Below are 16,285 nucleotides of genomic sequence, written 5' to 3' on the forward strand. Positions count from 1 at the left end.
GGGTACAAAGACCAAAAGTATGACTCAGCAGCCACGGGACAGAAAATGAGTGTGGCCTGGTCTTCAGAGGCTGGCTGCATCCTCAGCTCCTCCGGTGTCCCTCAGCAGTGTCAGTTACGCCCTAATACCCCCCCCACATCGGCACTGAATTGCCTGAGGATGCCTGCCACCAGGGGCTTGCTTTAATAACCCTCCCTGTCAGCATACTGTTAGTTTCCCCAGGAGAGGTTCCCCCATGCCCGGTTCCAGTCAGGCCTGCGGGGGCCGGCTCTTGGTACACAGCAAAGATGCTAGACAGGAGTTAGCCACTGATACCTCTTTCACACCAAGCCGGAGCTGGTGCCGGTGTGCGGCTGGAGCTCACATCGGGTCCACCGAAAACCATCTTGCATTCACATTGCACTTGGTGCTGAAAGGGTAGAACGATGACATCAGTGCTTGCGTGGTGCTGTGGGAGGGGAACTGTTCCAGAAGTGAAGACAAAAACGGAGGACTGTGCGAAAAGTGATGAACGCAAGACTTTTTTTGAATTTACTGCAAATGCTTCCATTATCTTTCAGCTTTATACGTTCATACGTTTTTGTTCCTGAGTTTAACCCAACACAGTTTATTCAAAATTTCTGAGAGTCCTGCATTCACATTTAAAAGTGATACGTGCCGAAGGCGATTTCTGTAAGTGTAAATGCGTTACTTACGTGCATTTGCTCTGCTATGACAAGGAATTACCGTGCATTTTCCTCGGAAGGCATCCGACATACACCACACGTAATTAAAGTTCATAGTCACCTTGCAAGAAAACACAACAATAACAACTTACCAGATTCCTCCACAGCGGTTCAATGTTCCAGTAACTTAGCAGTTTTGTTTCCAACAGAGTCCATATTATTTGTTTTTAGGATGGCCAGCACCATTTTTATTTAGCTCTCTTTTCAACTTAGTGTATTCTTTTTCATGTTTAAAAATTTGCTCTGTCATTCCAATAACCTCCAACTTCTCCAATTCAGTCCGCATTGCTTCATAACCTTTTGCTTTTTGCTTTGACGACTTTAACCTCGCCTCCTGACATCATGTACTTCCAACTCTGGCCCAGTAGTCCAGTCCAGGTTTATCGGCCACGCACCAATTATTTTGGGTGTGAATGTAACACCCGGGTCGGAATGTAGGCTCGGCATGGGCCTTGGCCCTGGTGTGAAAGGGCTATGGGTGTTAGCCATCAGGTATTAGTCACCAGGAATTATCTTTCAGGTGTTAGCCACCAGGCATTAGCTATTAGCCATTAGCCTCCAGGCATTAGCTATCAGGTGTTAGCCACCAGATCTTAGCCACCAGGCATTAGCTATTAGGCGTTAGCCTCCAGGCATTTGCTATTAGGTGTTAGCCTCCAGGCATTAGTTATCAGGTATTAGCCACCAGATCTTAGCCATCAGGCATTAGCTATTAGCCATTAGCCTCCAGGCATTAGCTATCAGGTGTTAGCCTCCAGGCATTAGTTATCAGGTGTTAGCCACCAGATCTTAGCCATCAGGCATTAGCTATTAGGTGTTAGCCTCCAGGCATTAGCTATCAGGTGAAAGCCACAGGGTGTGTCATAGTTGTCACCCAGGACTGAGAGGGAAGGCACGTTCAAAGCGTTCCTCCAAGCATTGGGTGAACGGCACATTGCCTTGGCGACTAGTGCAGCGTCGCCAGAAAGCATTAAGCCCGGGGCCCTGTCTTCTCTCCTCGGCTGCATTCAAGCTGGAGCGCCTCCGTCGGGGGGAGTGATAAATCACTGCTTTCCTGCAATTTGCCACGGGAGGCCGGCCGGCAAGTTGTTTAGTTAAAGGGTGGGGAGAGGGAGGCCGTGGAGGGAGCCGCTTCCTGCCAGGGCTCGGCCTCGCCGCATCGGGTTTCGCGCGCGCCCGGCACCATGCCCCACTGTTTATTTTCAGACCCCTCGCCCCACCTTGGGTGGGGACCCCCCCCCACCCTCTCTGTCTCTCTCTCCAGTATTTCATCTATGTCGGCAACCCCGCTCCAGCTATGGTGAACACCACAGTGGGAAAGCGGAGGAGTAGAGCCTTATCCCGTCAAAAGGCCGAAACACAAACCCCCTTCGCTGACACCCAGGTCAGCTCAGGCCCAATTAGCCTCAAGATCAATCCTGCAGGATCCAGTGAATTTGCTGCAGCACGAGATACATAGGATCCATGGAGGCACCATGGCTGGGTTCCCATCCAGGACTGTATGTTCTTTTAGCTTTCAATGGGAAACCTACTGGACTGAACTATGAGGCAGTAATATAATTATCATTCTAAGTGGGAAGTTTACAGGCAGAAATGTTAGTCTTGACATGATGCTGGTGTAAACAATTAGCACAGACACAGTTTATTAACTAATAATTTATTTTTTTTGTTGCTTACGATTAAAAAGTCGGTAGTTGTTGCACCGAATGGTGATGTACAGAGAGGAAATTAAAACAGGGATGCCGACAGGGGAGCGAGGTGGGACCACCCCCCCTTGGGGGTTGGAGGGGGCCGGGAAACCCCAGGTATACACAGTGCCGTATCAACGGTGTCGGGAAATCCAGGGCTGCCTGGTACCAAACAGTGGGTTCGGTATCTGTGAGGAAAAGTTCGAGACAAGTTAAGAAGAGGCGCCGAAACCAGCTGCCCCAACTTTAATCTCCGCCTCCTGCTCCCCCCCCCCCCACATCGACAGCAGCCTGGGCGCCCTACCTCTTCCTTTGTTAAGAGAAATGTTTGCTTTACAAAAAGAAATAAAAGTTAACATCGATACGTATTTACAACATCACAGACAAAAAGGGCAAAGACACGATGTACGATTTGGAGGAAAAGAAAACAACCTTAAAAATCGTAAGTGATTTGCCAAACACAGGCCACCCTGAAGCACCTACAACAACAGTACATCTGTTCTGCATATTCAATATCAGGGCATATTACAATTAACTGATCTTAAGCATGGTTGTTTCATTGTATTTCATTGTACTGCGTCTGCATCATATCTCACATACATAAGGGTAGGTAGATATATTCTAGATATCATCTTTCCACGCATATTGTCGATGCCGTAAGGTATGACGAGATCCAACGAAAGGTAAATAGGTGATTTCATTCCAAAACCGCAGATAATGAGCTCGGGTTAAGGTTCAAACTTCGCCAGACGATACACCAAGGGACTGCTTCCTTGATATGTCCGATAAGGGGGGGGGGGCACTATGTCATTCAAAGTGAAGACAAAAAAAAACCCCAAGCCAATTTGGAGCAAGACCCTTGGGCTACAGGGAGGTCGAAGAGACAAAGCGCATGTCCGTGCCGAGACGAGCTTCCAGGTGGCCTCGGAGCAGGAGACGCACATGGAGACGGAACTGAAACGCTGCCCATCTGATGTGCAGGAATACTGATGGATTTTCTTTTTGCCTTGTTGGGAGTAAAGGTGAGTCCTAAACAAAGACTGCCTACAATAGACAAAACATCAACCAGGCCTGGACTGTGCTTTCATCCATGTCCTGTAAACAATCCCTGCAAGGCTTTCCGTATTAAGGCCAGTTTCAACACAACCCAAAGGGTGAGTATTCATTGCACTCCGCTGTTATGTCACTTCTGATCCCATCGCCTGGTTTCCATTTTTTTATTTAGTCTTTTTCACATTTCAACCGTTTCTTTGATGACCTGTTATATGAACCCCAAAGTTTTAAATGTTTTTAGCTGAAGGTGCCCTGGCTGCAGAGCGCATGAATCACTTTGACCATAAAATAGTCCTGACATTCCCGTAATGTAAATTACATGTGAGAACTGCAAAGCCTGACAACTAATTTAATAGCTTCCTCTGCCCTGACATATTATGCAAACAGTATTCAAATCTGAATAAGCACGTCGGGTTTCTCTCTGTCACAATGTCATCTGTCTCTCATAATAATTTTCGAACCTTCTTTTTTTTCTTTTAAACAAGGCACGCACACCTGTGAGCATTCCCAGTATTACCAGGGAACATGTTTTTAAAAACCTCGTTAAGGCCTCAATTAAACTGCCGAGCGCTTTTTTTGGCTTCGTTTTAGTCCAAACAACAGGTGTCGCCTCTCGGCCCGTCAAGAGAAAACAAATCGGCAGCCGACACGTTTCTGTGCTTGCGCTTGGAAACGGATTTACGCCTTCGGGAGCAGAGCGGATCTGGCGTTCCAAAAATTCAGGGTGGCTCCACGTTACTGCAGTAATAAGGAACGAAAACAAATGAAAAGCGTCCGGCCTTCGTTCGTGAATGAGCAGGCACTGAATGCACCAATGAGTAAGTTTGTGTTTAATAGTCTCATTTGGAATGACCAATCAAAGACAGTGCTTTAACTCAAACTCAAGCAGACTATGCCAGCTTGGTATGCTCATGCCAGCGATGTAAGATGGCAGCTATTGTGCGATCTCTGCACAGGCCGGGGGTGACCAATGGTTAGATTTCACTTTAATGAGACTGCACCGAATGTCGGTATTGCCGAGCAGAATCAAAGGTCTTTTCCTAACGTGTTCAGTTACGTTGCAGGATGCACCAGGCTACCAGAGAGGAGCCTGAAAATTGGTCTTAGTCTCCACCATCCCCATCGGGCCACTGGGTAACATGAACTATCAGCTGTACCTTTCAATTTTTGTTTAAAACCATACTTTGACTTACATATGCTACAAGCAAGCCGGCATGAATGCCAAGCATAACACGATAATCTCATGGACAGCCATAGCAATCAGACCGTGGAGCGGCTCTGCCCTTCCACATTTTTTTGCCCGCCCCCCCGGTCACATTCGTTTCGGGAATGAAAACAAATGCTGAACGGCTCCGTCTGCTCCCGCTACTGCGTCACGAAGTGCCCGGGACCGGGAGTGTGCACCGCGACGGAGAAGCACGCTTGCGAATGGATCTGGAAGTGTGACAAGCCAAGCCACACACTCCTGCCAAAATAGTAAACAAATAGCATAAAAACGGCTTTAGGCTCACTAGTAGCTGGCTATTTTGGAACATGCATACATTCTGTTTACATTCTGTTTTTTTTTTTTTAAAAGACAACAAATTTCAGGCAAGACAAAAATAAAACTTTCAAAACAAAAAGGACTGCATTTTTCATTCAGTTTGTCCTCGTTTTCCTTTTTATCAATTCACAACAAGTTATGGATTGAAAGAAAACATTTAAAAGAAGTGGTAGCATCATCACAGCCTGTATAAAACCAAAGGCTGACTGCAAAGCCTCATTTAAGCCTCATTTGGAAACAATTTGCTTTCTTTCGTTTCCTCGTCCGCCACTGAACCTAAGCAAACGGGGCCCTGTGATGCTAAAATCCTCACACGTCCTCACGTATGTAAACACAGGCATCTGTTAAAAATGAAAAACATGAAGAGGCTGACCTGACAGGTGAAAACAATAATCAAAGACATGTACATTTTTGATCTCTCTCGTGGAAACAGCCTGACAGCCCTGTCAGTTTGCAACGTGATGTGAGTGGAAGAAGTGGGTGAAACTCAAGCAGTCAGACGAAACACAGGATCACTGGTCACATGACATTGGCGTTTCAGAGATTCTTCTGCCAAGGACAGTTTACATCAGGTACCCTTCTGGTGCAAGGGATTATGGGTTATGGGTGGGGGTAAAGTGGCTGTAGCAGCTAGAATTCAAGGAAAGAAAACACCTCCAAGCCCGCCTGTCACCTTCGTCATGTGACAAGGACAGTGGAAAATATGTAGCCAGCCCAGCAACCAGTGAATCCCAGACCTCCAGGAATTTCCTCCCATAGGCTAAACTGTGAAAGGACTTTGGGCCTGCGGTCCAATGAGGAGTCTCGCTGGCTGTGGCAGCCTGCGGCGTCTCTGCCGTCCAATCCCCAAGCAGCCGAGAGGTGTTACGGCAGCGGTGACGCCAAATCAGGCAGAAGGCAGAGGTGGCGGCACAGAATCTGTCTGGGTTTTAGCTAATGGCAGAAGAAGACTGTGTGGCTTTATACTTTCTAAGTAAAAAGTATAAATTGTGTTAAGAGGTAACCAGTCTGGGGACGAAGGGAGGGGGACAAGTTCACAATTTCTACTTTCTTTGTCAAGGACGGGGGGAATGGCATGAACTCTCATCTACACGTTGTACCCTTTTTAACGGTCCCTTTTCAAGGCAGACCAATAAAAAAAAAAGTCACACGCGAATGAAAAACAACAGGAAACGGCGGGAAATAGTACAATATACACAAAGTGGTCCTTAAAGGGGCATAACACATGCAGTCTTTGTATGTGTGCCGTTCCCGGGCATGCTGCATCCTGCAAGGTGTCAGGAGCTCCGAAGGGGGCGCTCTCCCGTCACGCCTTGTTACACTTCCCCTTCTTCTCCTTGCGCTGGAACTTTCGCAGTCGTCGCGTCCATGCGTCCCTCCACTGGATGACCAGGCTGTTCTTGTCAGCCAGCAGGCCGGTCCGCTCCGACCCGCTGTTGTTGGTACCCATCACCAGGAAGCGTTGGCTCATCTGGATTTTGGGACACTTGCAGCCCAGGTCCTTCATATGGATCCAGAGGAAGTTGTCGCCCCGCTTCAGCGGTTCCCCACGGCTCTTGTAGACCGACGCCACATTGACAGAGAACTTGGCCCAGTCGCCCACGGTCTCCATGTCCAAAACGTTCACTTGCACAGCTTTGGGGAGACAAGTCGCATGTTAGACGCGACAGAGGTTTTGTCTACTTAATCTGCTCTCTTGAAGAGCCGGCATCAGTTTTAGACAGGAAAAGAAAAAGACACACTTGCTCTATCAGGACGCATCATCTGTTTCACCGCAGACACTCTGAGGCACGTGATTTCAGCTGCAATGACGTCACCCGCGCCTCCGAAGCCGGGCAACTCACCATAATCCTTCTTGCAGTACTTCTTCATGTTGATCTTCAGGTTTCCCTTTACAGGCTTGCAGTACGACTCACAGTCTACAAAGAAACACAAGAGTTTTAGCATTAAGCAAGTTCACCTGAGTCCAGCGGCCTCAATCTGTCAGGAGCAATATATAAAAAAACAAACTAACTATACACAAAACAATTATTATCACCCTATTAATCATCGGCAGCTGATTTCTGACAAAGTCACTTACAAATGGTTCAGGAACTGCGCATACTTATGGAAGAACCAATATTGCATTATTTGAATTACAGACATAGAGAGGAGGGGGCTGGTAATTCAGGGACGGTTATGCAGACAGGGGTATTATAGTTTCTGAAGTAGCACAAATTTGGAAGCATTCACGATGAAAATTCAGCAGCACGTCAGATGCGATTCGACGCTGGACTGCTACGGTGCTGGCATCTGAAGCAGAAACCCGACCAGCGGAACCCACATGTACCAGCATCTCTGTGACAGCTTCCATATTCTTTCCCACACTCCACTTCCCATCAGGCACCTGGGGATAGACGTAGCTGCTCACAGACGCGCAGGACAAAGTGATTCCTCACCATGGCCATGCCACTCACTCGATGACATCATGAAGTCACACTGCTGTATCAGCCTTCCCGGCCAATTTTTCCTGTCACGGAGGTCACAGGCTCGTTACAGGAATGTTAAATGAATTGCAGCTGCCATCCCAGACCTCATTCATACCGGGGCTCGATGACATCACATGTGTGCTTTCTTTCGGGTCCGTCCAGCACAGCCCTCTAACAGTATAATAGAGCCTGTGTACCATAGGCAGATGGATGTGCCCACGTTCTAAGTAATGGAGCGAGAGCTTCCACTCGCTTGTGGCAGTCAGAGCAGCACCTGTCATCTGCAGAGGGGTGGAGGACGAGAGGGAGGAAACCGTCGGTTTGGCCAGCGAGCGTTGGGCCCAGACCGAGCCAGCAACAAATCACATTTCGGGCCAGAACCAAACCGGAGGGAAACAGACTTGTGGAAAGTGATGAAGGAATCTGCTTTGCAGTTGGCACTCTCTTCTCGAGAGGAACAAAAAAACAGTCAACGGGAAGAGGCGGAGCTTATTGACTTGCTCAAGAGAATGGGGCCGCTGACCGGGTGAAAGGAGAGCAAGCCAAGGTGGGAGCATGCACGCCCCCCCCCCCCCAACTGCATACCCCTGTGACGGCACCCAGGACCGGGGGCAGACAGCTCCATCAGGGAGCTAGATTCTTACAGGGCAACAAATGCAGAATATGCAGCAAGGGCCAAGCCTTGCAGTGCAGGCAAAGGCAGAAACAGCAGCTGAAAGGGGTTTTTTATGGAAACCCCACAAGGGTATATATACGGTAATAGCCATTATGTCATTGGCCAGCTTTTTAGGCCACACAGTTCTGGTGTTATACCATCATCACAGTAGCTGTCATGACATCAGAGGTAAAAGATGCCCATTAAATGGTTTTAATGCATGTACTTTGTTATTATTAAGAAATATGAGCCATTTTTCTCTAAGGTGGCACAGTCATACTTCACATAGCTAGCACACAGAGAATTCTTATACCAAGCACACTATGTTTTTAGCAAAACGAACATTAAAGGAATATGAGGCCTATTAATTTCTTATTAATATTTTTCCCTACAAAATAAATAGAAGAATAGATCCCTCTTAAGCTTCATTTTTTCTAGTAACAGGAGAAATGAGGCTTTGAAACCCATAATGTGTGGGATTACCGTTTCCTGTCAATCACCAGCTCAATTAATCCTAAGGAATCCTGTCAAGTTACCCAAAGGTTAAACAACCAGTGACTGACAGTGCAAGATAATCCCGCCCACCATGGGAGCCCAACCTGCATTCGTCCAATCACTTCATATTTCATTGGTTTGTGATTCAGCTGAACACCAAACAACAAGAGGCCCCTCCCGGTAATCCATTATGTAACCTTCCGTTCACGAATCTCTGAACCAAAAAAAATTACGTTAATCACATTTTAAAGACACGCACAGATAAACCTATATTCAGCAACTTTTCAAATTTTAATTATACTTCCCATTCACACATTAATGCACTTGACTGGAATGTCAATGTTAAATGATGGTACTTTCTCATAATCCAACCCTGAGACAATCTCTTTGAGACAGGAAGGTCAAACACGCCATAGAAATGGGGAGAGTGAATTATGAGAATGGGTGGCTTTGACGGCTTCGGCAAACTCTGATTTCCCTTGGGTACCGGAGGGGGTGTCGCGGAGGGAGAGTCATCTGTACCGAATTAAAATTCACAAAAGGATTGCAAGCTATCTGCCCGGCCCTCCGTCCATCCGTCGCTGGCATCCGACCACCTAGCTAAGATCAGGGCACTTCGGATCGTACCACTGAGCTCATGCTGAGTTAAGGTGACGTACTCCCTGGATGCACCGCCGGCCCGATTGCAAGGCTTCGGTCAATCATCCTGACACCTACTTGAAAGGGCTTGTTGTTGTGTACTGACCAGTCCTCGAGTCGCTTATAGCTCTTTCAAAATGAAATCATTCAGGAGTCTGGTCAAAGGGGCAGTTTCGAGTTCCAAACCCAACCAAATAAAAGGGACTGCTCACACAGAAAGTCCTTTTTTCCACTATTAAGAAACAAAATGTTTTCTCGTCCCGAGGTGCAGAACGGCCCTTCTCGTTTCAACGTCGATCTCTAAAGGAGAGAGTGGGCTGGGGGGGGGAGGGGGGAGACGCTGAGAGGGGGAAAAAAAAAGCCATAAAAATGTCAGGGGGACTTGGCTGTATATCAGAGCGACACCGTTTTCTTGGCGGTAACCGAAGAGAGGACAGGCCAGCTTTTCATGGCGTTCAGGACGTTTCTGGGGATAAATGGCCCAATCTCCTTCACTGAGCCCAGAGGACCACGGCGAGGCTAAGCATGGCTCTCTAGTCCTCTCCTGGGCATCCAGGAAGGTGAATAAAAACTCTGCAGTTCAACGATGCAGTTCAGAGAAGAGCATTTTTTATTTTGTCTCCTTCGTTCGCTGGCTGTCCACTTCTGAATGTAGCCGGGAGGACCCAGGGCACTGTTTCCTGCGCTGAAAGGAAGGCCGTGGCAGCGTGCCTCTCCGCGTGAAATGCTTTAAATGTAAAATATCTGCCGGAAAGGGCAATTAGTGAGCTCAGCACCGCCGCGGAGGTTGCCCGGCAATGCTGCCGCACCGTTGGCCACCCGCCAACCCGTATTTTCCCATGAAGACCCGCTTACTGACGGCCAATCACCTGGAAAGTCTAATGAATCAGCCAGTGACCCAAAAAGCAGGGCTGCCGAAAGCAGGACGCGACCACTGAGGGATCTCCGGTTTCTGCCTTTTCGTCTCCACCGGGGAGGAACTGCGAACCGCGCCCCAAGCGCCTGTGAAGGAATCACCCCAAATCCAGAAATCCGACGTGGAGCCAGGGGTTGGAAAGGCACCTCAAGTCCCATGGCTGGTACCAGACGCCCCCACGGAGGGGGCGGTACTCGAAAAAGGCTGGGGGTCAGTGTACCTATTTCACAGGTGCAGAGGCCTGTCCGCCACACAAATGCAGAGGAAGTTAGTTCCTGTGCAGACGGCACCAGGAATAATCACGCGTGAAATCCCGCCATCACCAGCTTCCTGGAGTAGGATACTTGGAGCAGACTGGGAATATCCGGTGATAAAACAAAAGGAAACTGGAACCAGCAAAATTCAAGAACCTATAAAGCAGAACTACTAACCTAAAAGCTGAACTACTGCCCTTCACCACACACTTTGATTGACAGCCCTCCTTCATGCTGGCTCTGCAGAGGCACAACATGCAGGCATCCGTCGCCATGACATCCTCAGGCAGATCTGCTCTCATGTGTGAACCTGGTGCCTCAAACAGCCTCCAAGAGGTGCTCATCTGACAGGGCAACCTACGTGTGACCCTGGGAGCATCTGTTCACTCCACTTAAACCATCTATTAAGTAGGTAAGCACTTAAACACCACTTCAGACTGACGACAGCAGCCTATGCCACTGGTTTTGGCAGCTCGCAGAAGCATGGGGGATTGGGGGGGGGGGGGGGGGGGGGGGCCTCTGACCTGCTGGTTCTTCTGTGCTGCTGACCACTGCGGTTGGGTTCACCACCGGGATTTCTGACAGGAGAAGGAGAGAGAAAGTTAACAGCAATTAGCAAAAACAAACAGAGAATATTAAAGCCAGCACCCCCATCAGGAGTTATTACAGTGACGCGCAAGGGGGGGTGGGGAATGAGGGGGCGGGGCTTGCATGCAGTCCCTGCAGTAATTGCCCAATCACATCACAGTGCCTGCAGCTGTGTCCAGTGATGCTGCACTTTCCTCCTGCCAAACATCATTCATATATCCAACCCTATGGAAAACAAGTCACTAAACACATTACACAGCCCACGTCTAGTGGACACTCCAATACCAGAGTGAAGGCACGCACCTCATACCAACGCTAACCACCCATCTTACAACAGTGCGAGATTTACTACTTTTGCCGGGGGCGGCGTGTTGAGCTTCTCATGGTGAAAAACCACGGAAATGGCAAAGCCGAGAAAGGGGGTTGAATAGACCCCGCATCCCGCAACACCAGTGGAGGACACACGGCTAAGCGACTGGCTCCACTGTAACACGGAAAACCTTTGGCATCCGTATGTCAGGGAGCCGTGCAGGACGGCGCTCTCGGTAACCACTGCAGCCACGCTGATGTCTGGAGGCCTAAAGACACGATGCAAGAAAACCAACATACACATCAACACGCGGACACAAGGCTAAAATGCCGGCAAGCAGAACCCACAGGTTTAGCATGTTACAGCTTTACAGCTGCTTGACAGCAGAACTGCCGTTTAATTTGTGCGGACAATGGAGCACTGGCTCAGTGTGCAAGTAACAGCTGATTTCCTGGAAAAATATCTACCCATAGGCACCCCCCCCCTCCCCCACCAATCCCTACAACAGTAGCAAAGTCCCTTCAAAACACAGACGTCTGCCAAAAGCCAGCTCCCTCCCTTGCAGCAAATTGCGTGGCTATACCCATCTAAAGTGCACTCAGACTGTAACCCCCCCCCCACCACCACCACATGCAATGTTCCTCAACAGATTGCGAGTTCCCGACCCTCCTGGATGTCTCTGTTCAGAGGGCAGGGGAGTTAAACCCAGCCTGGCCCACGTCATGTGGCACCTGGGAACCCTTTGGCAATGCCACCTACCCGCCTGCCTTGCCTCCACCTCAATGCTTAGATCTCACCACTGAGTCGCAAGAAAGGCATGGACACCCGGGTCCCGACTGGTGGGTGGGGGATGGGGTGACGTCTCGTGAATGCGCCCTAGCCCAGGGTCCTCCGGCGCTCCTGGAATTTGTCGCGCCGTGTAACCGCGGTGAGTCCCCGCCCCCCCAGGCCTCCGCCATCTGCCTCAAGTGAGGTGGAGATGGCAAGCACAGCATCCATCATGCGGCACAGCGTGCAGACAAGCTGCTCACCCTCCTGTGGTCCGTCTGTGAGGACCAGGGGGCAGCTCCCAAACCTGGCCCCTCCACAGCCCGCACTTGCCCCTCAACACGGGGGCAAGGCATACAGACCCTACCTCTGTAGCTGGGGGGTGTACGACTGAAATAATGCGCCTTTTTCTCTTAGCTTCGCTGAAATTACAACTGCGAGAGACTTTACCTCTGGGACAGAGAACAGAAATTGCTGCCCGGAGCAAGTCAGCTTAACGTAGAGTGGCACTGGAACAGTCTGACGAGAACCCGAAAACAATGCGGGGCAGGGGTGGATCTAAGGGGTGGTCATGACCCCCCCTAGTAAATAAGTGACCACCCCTGAACAAAAAATAAAAGCGAAATATGAAGCATTTAATCCTGTAAACTAGAGCTGCCCAACCTGTCGATTAGTCTCCAACTTGATCGCGAGATGTTTAATAGATATTGTTCCCCCCACCCCAGGAAAAATATTACCCCATTGCTACCCCAGTAAAATTCCTGGATCTAGTGTGGTCACCCCATTGTACAAAGTCTGGCTATGCCCCTGATAGGGGAACAAGAAACAGGAATGCTTACGGTCTATAGACAGGAGGAGCTGGTGGATCCTTGGACACGCATGGTGTCAGTCAATTCTGCTGAACATACCCCCCTCATTCCCTTAGCATTACCACACAATGACAGAAAAGCAAAAGAGACGCATAACATCCTTTGGTTTACATTTACAAACCAAACATGTCATTGTTTGGTTTCTGGGTATCTACATCAGATGTGACGCTGTTTTCTATTTTAACCAAAAACTCAAAACCAGAGCCAGCTTAGCAAGGCGGCCTGCCTAGTGTAGAAGTGAGGGGCAGTCCGACTCACTGATGCAGGGGGCCACGGGAGAGCGACTCTGCTGGTAGCCCTTGGCGCAGCGGTTGCAGGTGATGCCCGTCACGCCGTCCTTGCAGGGGCACTGACCCGTCGTTTGGTTACACGTCTTACCAGCAGCGCCCACTGGGTGGCAGTCACAAGCTGGAGGGAGAGAAAATAAATAATGGTTTAACACATACTTGATTAATTATACCATTTGACCTTCTCATGTATTCCTTCCTGATTAGATTTAAAATTTAATGAAAAAAGAAATCTTAATGTAATACCTGCATTGGTCAAAAACCCGTTAAGCTCACTGTAATTGATTTCTTGTTCTCTGACATCGGTATTCATCCTTTAGTATTTCAGAGGCTCTTTTTGGCTGCAGCGACCAGCCACCTCCATGCAAACTCACTTCTTTAATCCTCTGTCTGCCTACACATCTAACTACCCCTCCTTCCAGCAATGAAGCACCAGAGCCCCTTTTTGGATGCTTTCAATATGTAATTACGGTAAGATTTCGTTAAACAGTGACTGGAAATAAGACTAGAAGATTTTAAGGGCTGGGAAACAAACTCCCCTTCCCGCCCAAACGGATAAACAAATACATTTAAAAAAACAAAAAAAGAAACTGAGAACGGGCACCGTCCAGGCTATCAGCAGCGCCTTTCGTAAGAGGCGGCGGACGGACCGACGCGTCTGCATTCCTGTGCCTCGGTTCCCTGCACCATCAAAGTAAACAGCACTAAATCTCCTCATCCCTGCTCTGCCCGGTGAGTAAATATAGAGCTCTGGATGCCCTCACACATGTATCCCTGCAGCACATGTTCACAACACATGAGCAAGGCGCTGAAACCCAGAGCCGATTATTTGTGACGATGTTCTTAAGTTCAATTTTTATTTCTCAGTAAACTGGAATCATATGCATTACTATGAACAATGCGAACAGTGTCTATTACAGCGAGCCGATATGCAACAATTGCATTATGGTTAGAAAAAAAAACATCCACGTTGCGTACGACTGCATATCAAGCGGTAATACTCCGTTCCTTGTAAAATTTATCAACGCCATCGAGCGCCACTGGTTTCCCCGGTTGCAAGGTTTCAATTTTCGAACAATTTGATCTCATCTCGATAGCTAGGGAAAAACGGAAAGAAAAACATGCGACTGCCTGAAATATCGATATTTTATGGTGATGAGCGGTCAGCTGGAATCGGCCTGCGAGGCTCGTCCAGATGGATTCAGATCAGGCCACGGAGTACGCAGCGAATAAAAACAATATATTTGAAAAATAAACAGTAAGAAGATAGGATCATGTTTAAAAAATGTCTCTATCAGATCTGGCACTGTGAATGTTCGTTAATGCACAACAACTGGGAACAGCGCAGAAGCAGTTTATTCCCCCTTGTTTGAGACTAATTTAGTAGAAAACAACCCCTTTCCATGCTGAAATTACAAAGGTAAACAGGCGTATTTTACGGTAACGCGATAGACCTAATTATTCAGCATCCTAAAGAGCAGAAACTATCCTTTGGGAAAATACCAGTAACTCAACTACGCTAATAAAACAATTGTTCATTTCTGGGTCTTGATTTTGTCAGGCTTAATTGTGTTTTATTGCTGTTCATAATTCCCCCCTAAGGCCATCACAACCTTTTGATAAAACAAACAGGAGGCTGTCCTCTTATTTACTCTCTCATTTACTTTTTTATCTTAATCAACTTGACTTCTAATGCTTTATATACTTTAGATATCTTTGCTGCCACTGTAATTTAAACAAAGTTTAGTTGTTTTAATTACAATAACAATAAATATGTCTATCTATATCTAGAATATTTCAATTTATTATTTAACAATTATTATAATAATCTTTCTGTGTCTTGAACCAGAAATCATAAAATGAGGAATCTGCACCCTTAACTACCAAATTATTCTGCAATAATTTGTTTTTAGATGCTGTCTGCAAAAACCATGCTCTGTTAGACAGATTTCCAGCACCTGGCTAGAAACTTTGAGCTTTGTATTTTTCCCTTGACTGTTGTTTGGGGCTGTTGGCACGTCTGCTGAACTTCTTTGATTGGAAGTGGGGGTGGGGGGGGGGGGGGATGGGTGCAGGAGCCTGAAGGTCAGAGGTCTCTGCACAAAGCACCAGTCTGCATGTGTGACTCAGTTCCCATCCCTCACATTGCTGAGGGAACAACTGCATTGCCCCTGTGGCCAGGTGCTGGGGGGTGTACCCATTTGGAAATGTCTGACATTCCTCTTCCAAGCGTTCCTTCACGCTCCCAGATGTGCTAACGAACTGCAGCTGATCAGGCCCCTAAAACCTGCTCTTTGAAGTCACTGAGGTCATCGTATGGGTGGGGGGTGGCGAAAGAAACGGAAGCAAGGGGTCCAAATCACCCCCGTACCTCCACCTCAGTTATAAAAAGTACAAAATGAGATCGCTACCTGGCTCATCCGCGGTGGTGCAAACTGGCCCTTAAACCAGTTTGATCAGCTTGCTGTGGATCTGTCAGCTGTAAACGTAGACATGGTCTCTTTTATGAAGGACTCTCAAATACCAATAATGGAGTACTGAATTATAAACTTCCTGTCATTTGAGCTTTCCCATAAAGGCAGCTCTTCTGCTTCCTGAGACCTGTGTAGGCCTGTGTTGTAGCATTAAGTCAATCCCATTGTGTTATTTTTGCACAACCCCACCAAGAAAACACAACTGGATCATAACTGGTTACATATCTGTTTGCCCGTTTGTGTGTAAACAGTCTGTGTTAATCCTTAAAGAGAAGCAGGATACTTAATTCATTCACGCTTTTGACATTTGATTGAAACTGTAATCTGCTATGAGCCACGTATTCATTACCCTGGAATCGCAAACACGCTCCTCCCACACCGCATAGCTGACTGCATTCCCAGATGTTGCAACAGTGCTTGATGAGACGGTTAATGCTTTCACCAGCGCAGATTGAAACCGGAGATGCGGCTCTATCTTATCTCTCAGAACAACAACATCCCTTCTCACCCTAAGACACCCCAAAATACTACTGTTTCTCGCTGTATTTCAAAC

The 16,285-nt window shown here is 47.9% G+C and overlaps 1 protein-coding gene across 3 annotated transcripts in view; it reads right to left on the reverse strand.

Moving 5' to 3' along the window:
* Window positions 1-2,366: 2,366 nt before the first annotated feature.
* ntn2 (netrin 2) overlaps window positions 2,367-16,285 on the reverse strand; it is a 49,679-nt gene continuing 35,760 nt past the window's right edge. For all 3 annotated transcript variants that reach the window (XM_049014786.1, XM_049014784.1, XM_049014783.1), the window contains 4 exons: window positions 13,230-13,379; window positions 10,961-11,014; window positions 6,854-6,928; window positions 2,367-6,644 (listed from right to left, as the gene is read on the reverse strand). In XM_049014786.1, coding sequence (XP_048870743.1) covers window positions 6,316-6,644; window positions 6,854-6,928; window positions 10,961-11,014; window positions 13,230-13,379 — 608 coding nt within the window. In that variant the 3' untranslated portion in view covers window positions 2,367-6,315. The remainder of the gene's footprint in view (window positions 6,645-6,853; window positions 6,929-10,960; window positions 11,015-13,229; window positions 13,380-16,285) is intronic.

This window comes from Brienomyrus brachyistius, chromosome 5 (genome assembly GCF_023856365.1).
Source record: "Brienomyrus brachyistius isolate T26 chromosome 5, BBRACH_0.4, whole genome shotgun sequence".
Lineage (NCBI taxonomy): Eukaryota > Metazoa > Chordata > Actinopteri > Osteoglossiformes > Mormyridae > Brienomyrus > Brienomyrus brachyistius.